Here is a 10,906-nt window from a genome sequence, read left to right as displayed (position 1 = left end):
AGCAAACTTTAATAAGTTTATGAGATTTTATGCATAATAGATAATAAAATTTTAAATATATTTATTACTATTAAGATAAACTTCACTTACCACAAAATTCACCTGTTTCAACTACAGTTCAGTGGTTTCTAGTCTATTCTCAAAGATGTATGGCCATTATCTCAATCCAGAGTGTTTATTTTTTTTCTCAACAAAACCTGTACCCCCTAATAACCAAGTTCGACTGTTCCTCTCTACACCCTGAAAACCACACATGCATCTAAACAGACAATCTACTCTCGGCCCCTGAGTTTGCCTATTGGGGGCTTTTCAGGCAATCATTCCAAATATGGTCTTTTGTGTTTGCTTCTTTAACTTAATACATTATTTCCAAGATTCGTCTGTGCTGTAGTATAGAACAGTATTTTACTCCTTCCTGTCGTAAGTAATATCCCATCATGTCATTGGTATCTATTTATACTATTTGCTCTGTAGGTGGTTATGAATAATATTGTTATTATGAGCATCAGTATAGAACTGTTATGTGAACTTTTATAATTCTGTTAACTTATAAACACTGGTAAAATTGCTGGGTAATAAGGTGATATTATATGTGTGATTGTTTGAGACATGGGCAGACTGTTCTCCATGCCAGGTATTAAGGAGAGGTTTGGAGGGGACAGCAGTTCTCTAATTGATTTTTAAGCATGTTTGATTTATTTTACTGAAAGCAGATAATAAGCAGTTGATGGAATTTTAATATAGAAGGGATGCTTATTGTTAGAAGTGGACAAGTTTCTCTGCTGGACCACTTCCTAGAGTGAGTGTTGTCAATCATCCCATCTGACCTTCCCAGGGGACACGTAGGGGAGGAGGTTTCTAGCCCCGTGACAGAGTGTAATGGAATAAAAAATAAACATGTCCCAAATTTGAAACTAGAGTAGGCTATCATTAATATTTCAGTGATACAGTGACTGCTGCTGGACGTCTTTGTTGTTACTTCTCATACTGGATATTTTACTATCAAACAAATACATTGACATTTGCATTTCTGATGATCTGACTAGATTCTCAAGTGGGCGTTTTGCGCATTTGGAATGTTTCAAGAACAACACCTATTGATAATTTTAAATTAAAGAAAACTGGATTTCATTGCTTACATGTAGTTAATTCTCCTCCAAAGAAGAAATGTAAGTAAAAATATAGAAGTTTTACTATTTCACAGTATCAAATTTCTGCACATAAAGTGATATCACAGCATAAATATATCATATTTTATACTGCTGAAAAACACTTTAAAGAATTATCTTTGAAAATATCCATGCTAAAGAAACCATCGAATCCACAGAATAATTTGGATTCCTTATATAGAACTATTTAAAGCCAACCTATATTTGCAAAATGCCATTGAATGATAATATTCAAATACTCTTAAATTATTGCTGTGAAGAAGATGAAACAATGATATTGATAGAAATTATCAAGAATGGTGAGATTAAATAAAATTACCATGGCAGATATAATTAATGTTTTAAGTGTACATCATTTACAAGCTACAAAGTTTATAGCAAAAATGTTAAAATAATATCAGTATTCAAATTATAGGACTTAGAAATCTGGGTTGCAATTTTGGTTATCTGATGTCACTGAATTTATAGAATTTTTAATCATCTCTACTCTTTTTGTGCACATTATTTTCTGGTTATTTGTGCTTTTCTAATGTTAATAAATAATAAAACACATTTTCTAAATAAACAATCTGGAACATTGGAATAATTTTTAATTAGATGTTTTTGAATAAAGTAAGCAAGAATAAAATTGACTTTCTACTAGGTCTATTATAATTGTTCTGCATAGGTGGTAGTGTATCCATATTGTGACTGCAAAACTGTGGACTAAAGAACTCTCTCCTCCAATAAAACATAATTAAATAAATTTCCTCCGCCTCCAATGTCTGATCCCCCAAATTCATAGACTTCTCTTCTTTAGCCATTGCTATCACAGATAAACATAAAAGAATCAGCTTAAATATGATTTGCTGAGTTCATTCAGTGTTGGCTGCATATTCATATAGCTTTAGAAATATATATATATTTCTAAATGATATATATATATATATATCACAGTATATTGAACAGCCTCACATGGGGCTTTTGATTAAAACAATAATCTAGGATTGGCACTTAGTGGTTAAGAGAGAGCTTGCTGTTCTTTCAGAGGACTTGAGTTCAGTTCCCAACACTAAAATTCAGGCAGCTCACACACTGCATTGTAACCCCAGCTTCAGGACATCTGACACCATCATCTGGCCTTTACAGGAACCTGCATACATGTACTGTATACTCAGATACAGAAACACACCATGCACACACACACGCACGCACATACACACACGCACGCACACACACACACACACACACACACTAATCTAGAATAGTCACATCCTCCTTACTTGAGTCTATTTTTCCTTATACAAATAAAAATAATTAATAATGAAACCCTGTCTCGAAAAACCAAAAAAAAAATGGTTTTTTCTAATTCAGAGAATTAGATAAAATTGATAAATAGTTCAAAGTTACTATATTTGAACCCCAACCATTAAACCTTTCTGTAGAGTTCCAGCTTTTCAGGAATTTGAATGTAGGTTTAGAGGAATTAGGAGGAGGATGTTTGAGAGGCTAGCTAGCACATTGCACATTGCTTCTAGGTGCTTTTTCTGTCAGCATTACTTTCTTTGTTCTGCCATTATGAATTTTCATATTGTGGAAAGACCTAGACTTCATAATCCTTTTCTTTCATATTTTTCTGACTATAGAAGTTACCATGTTTATTAGTAAAAAGCCCAAAATTGTAAAGAAGCACATAGTAATATTGTCATTTTTGAGTAGTATCTTTCAAATACTGTTGTTAGGCAGACTTGCAGGCTTATTTTCCTAGTTTGCATTGAACACAATACCATGAACTAAGAACCATTATGAAATGAAATTTAAAAGTAAAGACATTTAATTATAAACTACAAGAATTCTAAGAGATTGATGAAGAAAGTTTGTCAAGACCACACATGATCTGAAATAATTAAAATATTCAAGAAATATTATGGATCATGTTAACTTTCACACATACTATATGTTGTTGAACTAAACTAATTACTATCAAATGCCTATGTTGTTATTATCCATTCTGGTTTAGGCTTCCCATCACTCTCAGGATCAAAGAAATGAGCAACATCCATATTGAATGCAACAAGAACTTTCTTATGTTTTAAACAGAAAATAAAATACTAAGAAGTACTTATGCATATTTCAATGAGTAATTAATAATAGGTTGTACTGATAATTTACAATGGCATCAAGCAATAGAAGCAATTCTTACTGACTTGAAAATTAACTCATAAAGTTATATGATAGAAAAACATCACCTATGTGTGTGGCTGAGTATGAAGCTTTTGTACTGTTCATTTTATTTTGGTGTGTGCTGATATATGTCTCTTCATGTAATTGTGGAGTACATATGCACATTTGTGCATGGCTTTATGTGGGGAGTTAGAAGAGGACATGGGATCCACTAAAGATAGAGCTTCATATATCCATAAGGCATCCAGATTTGTTACGTAGGAGACTGAATTTTAACTCTAGTTCTTGTGATTGTACAGCCAGCCCTCTTAACTGCTGAGCTGTCTTTTCTGGCTTACTATGACAGTATTTGGAAAGAAAACTTTTTAAAACTAATAATATCATATTTTAACTTTTGGAGATAACAAGCAACATATTCTTAAAAGAATAATATTTGTGACTAATTTTCAGTCATATTGATTTATCTGTACTTGTATGTACTTCTTTAACATAGTCAAGTTTTATGTTCATATTTCCATATTTTTGGTGATTCTGAGGAAGTAGAAATTGTACTCATTGATAGATATGAATTTAGAAGAAAGCGGAAAGTTGAAATATGAATTAAGTCCTGTAATTTCATTCTAGAGAAAAATGATTGTTTCTTGTTCCTTCCTATTTTAGTTTCGGTCCGGTCTCCAAACAAAAATCATTATACGTCTTCAACAAGTGAAGCGGACCCTCCCCCGAATGCGACACAAAATCAAGCATTTTCTCTTCCTCCTGGTCATGTGGTGTGCTGTTTCCTGGATGGTGGCGTTGGGCTTTATGACATGGGAGCCAGGAAGTGGGATTTTCTTAGGGAACTGGTATGTCTTCAGTTTCCCCTTCTGTTAGTCACCATGCTTATTTTCTGCAGATCTGTGATATTTATATACACCTGTGATTCGGTATATTAAAAAAAACATTATTTTGTAGGTAATAACGTGCTGATGTTTTTGTTGTTAAAACATTGTAGAAAATAACACAGAATAACAACAGCAACAAAAAGCTGGGGATGTGGCCCATTGGTACATGGTTTGTCTTGTGTTTGAGACGTGATTTAGTCTCTAGCTCCACAGAAGAGAAGGAAGGAAGGAAGGAGCGGGCAGCAGTATATTATTGAAAGAAAAATGACTGGCATGTGCTCTTGGCCGCCAGGAAGCAGAGGTAGTGTGGGGGGAACCAAAGAGATACACCCTAAACAGGGCCCCCAAGACCTACATCTGTTCATGAGACCGTACCTCCTGAAATTTCAACCACTTCTGAATAATACCAACATGTCGATCTGTTGACCAGGTCTGACTCTCACGCATTACTTAGCATTTGGGAAGCCTCCTTCTAGTTGCTGCCTCACTGGGCATCAAAACCTTCAACACAAGGCTTTGAAATGAACAAAAATTCTCTTTTTTTCTCTCTTGGACATATCCTTTCCTTTTGGCACAAAGAAACAAGAAATATTTGATTTTGCCATGTGAGGTTTCAGGTTTCCAAAGCTGAAATTTGAAAGCGCAGCCACAGGAAAAAAATATCTTAAGTATAAATAGTGGAAATTATGTCCTTATGTGTGTTCTTATCACTGTACATGTGTAAATTTTACTATGTTTTGTGCTTTATTAATAAGGGGTTCCTCCATACGTGATTTTTTTTAAAAAAAATAATGAATTCTAGGGCCATGTGGAAACTATATTTGACTGCAAATTCAAACCTGATGATCCAAATCTTTTAGCAACAGCTTCATATGATGGCACTATAAAAGTCTGGGATATAAACACCTTAACAGCCCTGTATACGTCTCCTGGTAATGAAGGGGTCATTTTTGCGCTTTCATGGGCTCCAGGTAAGACTTCCTTTTATTAAAATTCAGAATGAAATCAAGTGACTTTCCTGATTTTATTCAAATTTATCTTCTTCATCCAGATTTAATCTTGTTCCAAGTGGCTGTAAGAGGCAAATTAATAGCATTATTATTATTATTATTATTATTATTATTATTATTATTACATCTGTGAGATGTAAGGCTGTAATATATCTCACCTGCAAAAGAACTTTGATTCCTGCGCTATTACAATAACAGCCACATAGAAAACTTACAGTAAATATAGATAATTTGAATATTATCTAATTTTGGCTGTATTCGTAGAGCTCTACCTTTAAAGATTAATTGATTTTGCATGATAAAATTTTTTTCTGAAAATGTTCCTGTGATTCAGATTTGTGAAAATAAAAACTTCTAGGCAATGGTTTCAATTTTGTGTATTTTTTTCATTGTAGAAAGGAGCAGCGGGCCTGCTTTTCGTCCCGCCCACGTCTGGCACGGCTAGCTTTACACCCGAAATAACAACACACAAGTTGTATTCTTTTAAACACTGCCAGGCCATTAGTTTCAGCCTCTTATTGGCTAATTCTCACACCTTGATTAACCCATTTCTAATAATCTGTGTAGCACCACGATGTGGTGGCTTACCGGGAAGGATAATCTTCCTACGTCCATCTTGGGCCGGAGCTTCATCATGTCTGCCTCACTGCCTTCTTCCTCCCAGCATTCTGTTCTGTCTTCCCCGCCTACCTAATTTTCTGTCCTATCAAAGGGCCAAGGCAGTTTCTTTATTAACCAATGTAAGTAACACATAGACACATGACCTTCTGCCATTACTTCATTTTTTTTAAAAAAGAAGTATTGTTTGTATTTTCAACTGATTTTTTTTTTAATTTTATCACCTTACAAATATATTTTCCTAATCAATAAAATGTTACTTGATAGTTAGGAAATATGAATAGTAAACATATTATACATTCATGGAATACTTAGCAGCAACTGATAACTTGGGAGATTTGGCCTATAGTACTTGGCTTGAAAATAGAGCCATTCCTGTCTTTTCAAATTCTATTATAAATTTTTATTGATCTCAAGATGTTATCAGATATTTTTCCCAAAAATTTAGTAGGAGGTATAGACTAAATAAATTGATCATGTAACTATTGAAGTTGAATAGCCAATATATTCATTGATTTGTTCTCTTTCATACTTGATGCATTGATGACATTTTTATAATTATACTTTGCAAAATTTCCATTGTAAATATTGCCAACTATGGGTCCAGTGTTTGGGAAACAGAGTTTATTGCCAAGCCCAGTGGCCTGGTACCTGCACTGTAGACTGGGAAAACCAATTCCTACAACCTCCCTCCAAGTTCCAAAGTATACATGCCCCTCCCCACAGAAATAAAAAATTATTATCAACTATGATTCTTAAATAAATGCAGAATCTTACATTGTTAGAATTTTGTTTGGTTTGATTTGGTTTGGTTTTTGGTTTTGTTTGTTTTTTTTTTTTTCATGACAGGAGTTCTCTGTTTGGCTTTGGAGCCTGTCGTTGAACTTGCTCTGTAAACCAGACTGTCCTTGAACTCAGAGATACACCTATCTCTGCCTTCTGAGTGCTGGGATTAAAGGCATGTGTTGCAACCACTTGATCAGAAATTACATTTTAAAAGAGAATCACATTGGTACAAAATATTAAATGTGTAATCTCTGACCACTTGTGTCCTAAGGTGATTCCGATTGCATTGCGGGTGCCACTTCCCAAAATGGTGCTTTTATTTGGGATGTTCAAAAGGGCAAAATGATACGTCGATTTAATGAGGTAAGATAACTTACTGCTATTGAATCGCATTATGTCTTACTACACAGCATGTAAATGTTTCATCTATATAATGGTATGTATGCTTTTCCAACTAGAAGAAACTACAACGAACTAGTGCTGATTCAGGATAAATTTGAGAATTACAATGGAATTTAGAAAAATTCATCTCAAATTGCACCAGAGATTCCAAAGAATTTTAAGTTATACTTCTCACAAAATCTAAGCAAATATTAAATAATGGGTAGAAGACTAACTCAGAAATCCTAAAATATTACCTGTTTTGTGACATTTTTCATAAAATCATGAAGAATTTTCTGCCCAAGCATCCAAAACAGAATTCTAAGTTCAGCCTGTGAACCTTTGCGATCTATCGTGGTTATGTAAAGAGCAAGTATCACTCAAAATGGGTACACCGCTGAGAAGTTTCCTCCTCTAACTTGGCTCACCTTGTAGAAATGTCACCAAAGACCCTTCACTAGTTCATCTACCCCCTGTGTATACTGTAGTAGCCTCTAAGGCATATGCATCTAAGGCAGGAGTGAGGAGGACCTAGTCACTTCTTCTAGGAGGGAGTATTAACAGCATTATTAACAATAGTGTAGACCTGACCATCACTGAATTATACGTACTTGTTTCCAGATATGTGAACCAAGGTAGGTCAACAAAAATGGCTTATGATGGCAATGGCCTGACTGAAGAAATAGCTTTACTACAAGACGTGGTTCTGTTAACAATATCGCTTGATATAGACTCAATTTATTGTTATAACCCTGGTTCTTCACATACAAAATGATGAAGTTGGACTCACAGTGGCTTTGATCTTCACACAAATTCTCTTATTTCATGACAAGTCCTACAACTGTCCTATTAGTAGGACTGAGAAACAAAGCTGCACGCTGAGATGCGTCTTCACAGATAATCTGCTCCCAGTCAGGTTGAAACAAATTGAAGTCTCTCTGTGTGTATTATTTCAACATAGATTTAAGTATGGTAATTAAGGAAGAAAGAGACATATATTTAGGGAAAGTATAATATGCTCTGTAACCTAAGTGAGGGTTTTTCATAAGAGAATGTCATATCTACATGCCTTAACAATAACCATATGGATGATTTTGGTGATTTCTGAAATGATACTGTTCAGAGTGGTTCTCAGATTTCTTTTAAAAAAAAATGATAGGATGTTTTCTGGGATCCACTGGAAATGATTACAGACCAGAAAGACAGAACTATAGGTCACAATGTAGCCAGGATCTCTCTATGGCCTTCCTCTAAGCTTCCTGAAGGTCTTGTGTCCATTTACCTGTTTAAGTAGGTTTTATGTCTTTCTTAAAGTCTATAGACAGTTTTCCTAAAGGGTGTTTTCCTGTATAGATGATCATCATGTCTGTTGAAATTATCTCTTACAGAAAAAGGCAGTGGTATGTCTTTCTTCTTTACCAGAAAGCCTCTGAGAAGATAGAAATCTTAGGATCGTTGAGCAATTCAGATAGAATGTCATGGATTCATCTGGTCCAGAGATATTCAGATCACATTTTTCTGACCAGAAATTAAAGATCTCAAAGTCTGAGATCTTGATTTTAGAAGCTGCTGGGTATGAAAGTGGTATCTATCCTTAATGCCATTAGAGCTCTCTAATATCTACAAACAAAATGAATAATCATAACATTCTTAAAAAGTACATATGCACTTTACAAATATAGAGGGACTAATCTCATTTTTAATTCACTTGTATAAATTAGCCTTCTGTGGCTCTTCAAAGAAATGAAAACCACTGAAAATTGTTTTAACAGTTTGAGTATATGTTTTTATAAATCAACCTTAAAATGGAGGTTATAAATATTTTTTACTTTACTCTAATAGCACACATTATTTAAGTAGCTCATGAAACAAAGAAAGTTTGATTACAATCTGGGAATGGGTTGGTTGCAGCTTTTATTTCCTCCTCCCACAGTTGATAAAAGATGTACATTCCATGTGCTTTAAATGTTCTCCTTGTATGAGCTGTAACTATACTCCTTGGGTGTTTCCCAGTCCTAGACATTTTCCAGGTATCCTAATGAAAATAAGCCTTTGAAGCTAGAACAACGCGAGTGAAAAACCATGCTGACATTATACCTTAGACATTAGTTGTGGTATACCTTGTCATCATACTTTATACATTATCTGTGTTTGAATGCAAGAAGGTGAATATCAGCAATCATATGATGAACTTCACAGGGACCAATAGTCAGTCTGAATCCTCTGGATGGCCAAAGAGGCCCATTTCAACTTTTAACTTTGTGTACAACACAAACAAGAGCCTATTTTATGCTTACTAAATCTGTTTTTAAGAGTGGTCACTCCTTTATATATTCTTAAAATATGTATTCAGGTTCTGGGGAGGGCCTGGTGAAACCACCAAGCTAGACCACGCCATGGGTAGAAAGAAAGGTTTATTGGGGAATTGAAACTGTCGGGCTATCTTCCAGAAGACAAAGAGATTATCAAAACTGCAGGGAGAGCCTTACCAGATGATGAAAGACAGGCTGTGTGGAGGAGGAAGCCTGTAAGCTGGAACAGCCTGGAGACAGAGGAGTGGGACAGAATGGCCTGGGAGCAATGGCCTGGGAGCTAGTGTAGGACTTTGATCTGTTGTGGACTAGTTTGAGCTAATAGGAGCGAGGGTTCCCTTTGCAGGATGCAATCAGCTGCAGAGGCGGATAAGGGAAGTACTAGCTTCTCCTTACAAATGGAAGCCCTCTTTGGGAGATTCCAGGAATGCTGACTTTAAGTAGCTATCCTGTTTATCCAATCAGAGTCCAGCAGGTACTGAGCCTACACTGTCATTTAGGACATGGCCAGCAGCACTACTACTTGCGAGGCCCACTTTGAACCTAAAATTGGGGAGAAGTCCAAGTATATAAACTGCTTGCCACAAAAGTTGAGAACATGGGTTTTGTGCATGTACATGGAGAATGGTATACTTGTCTGTGGCGCAGGACGCCCTTCTGCACCACCATATCATTCGTGAACCGGGCAAGGGGCTGGAGATTGAAACACAGAGAGACACAGGTCATCCTTGATGCCAAATATCCCCAAGAATGCCCCCTTTATTGTGTCCAGGGGCAGCTTATATAGGGATAGCCACGCCCCAGCCAAACACACCAGAAACCATTCCCCTGCCATCAGGAACTCCTTAGGGTCTCATACTCAGAGCAGCTGTAGGCACTCAGATCAGGGAAAAACAAGTTGTTTACCAGAAATTCAAGATCTGGGGGTTCACTGCTCCTAACACTTGTCATGGCATACATGCACATATATGGACATACACTTATCATGCACACCACACACAGAAATAAAATTGTCATTGACATTAATGTTTATGTTGGTATCACCTAGACTAAGTTACTAATAAAAGTTATTCCTAGAAATAACTGAAGTTTTAAAAGGGGTTAATTAACTTTTACTGACAACTGCTGTTTTTTTTTTTTCAAGCATGGAAAAAATGGAATATTCTACATTGCCTGGAGTCATAAAGATTCTAAACAAATAGCAACCTGCAGTGGCGATGGTTTTTGGTAAGTACTATATCTGATAGTATGAAGCTAATCTGTCTAGAAAGGACACTTTTGGTCATCTCAGTTGTATATTTTGTTTGTACAATGTTTCATTATAAATTTTATTTAAATCTCCATATAGACACATATGCTATATTGGTGTGATATATTATTGCTAAAGAACAATGCAATACAAAACCTTTTCAAAATAAAAAATGAACCAAATATATAATTTGTTTTTTTTTAAAACAGGGTCTTTTAAGTCTTAGGCTGGCCTTCAACTCCCTATGGAGCTGAGGATGACCTTGAACTTCTGATTCTCCTGCTGCCACCTTCCAAGTTTGGGATTATAAGTGTGTGCCACCATGCCTGGCAGA

General features: G+C 35.5%; 1 protein-coding gene across 4 annotated transcripts in view; it reads left to right on the top strand.

Annotated features, from left to right (window-relative positions):
- Nucleotides 1-10,906, top strand: part of Wdr17 (WD repeat domain 17) — an 81,726-nt gene that overhangs the window by 32,877 nt on the left and 37,943 nt on the right. For all 4 annotated transcript variants that reach the window (XM_013352051.2, XM_026786964.1, XM_026786963.1 and 1 more), the window contains 5 exons: nt 1,047-1,169; nt 3,993-4,177; nt 5,019-5,187; nt 6,902-6,993; nt 10,468-10,550. In XM_013352051.2, coding sequence (XP_013207505.1) covers nt 1,047-1,169; nt 3,993-4,177; nt 5,019-5,187; nt 6,902-6,993; nt 10,468-10,550 — 652 coding nt within the window. The remainder of the gene's footprint in view (nt 1-1,046; nt 1,170-3,992; nt 4,178-5,018; nt 5,188-6,901; nt 6,994-10,467; nt 10,551-10,906) is intronic.

This window comes from Microtus ochrogaster, linkage group LG7_11 (genome assembly GCF_000317375.1).
Source record: "Microtus ochrogaster isolate Prairie Vole_2 linkage group LG7_11, MicOch1.0, whole genome shotgun sequence".
NCBI lineage: Eukaryota > Metazoa > Chordata > Mammalia > Rodentia > Cricetidae > Microtus > Microtus ochrogaster.
The sequence above is the reverse complement of the archived record's forward strand: the minus strand, read 5'-3'. Positions and strand labels throughout refer to the sequence as shown.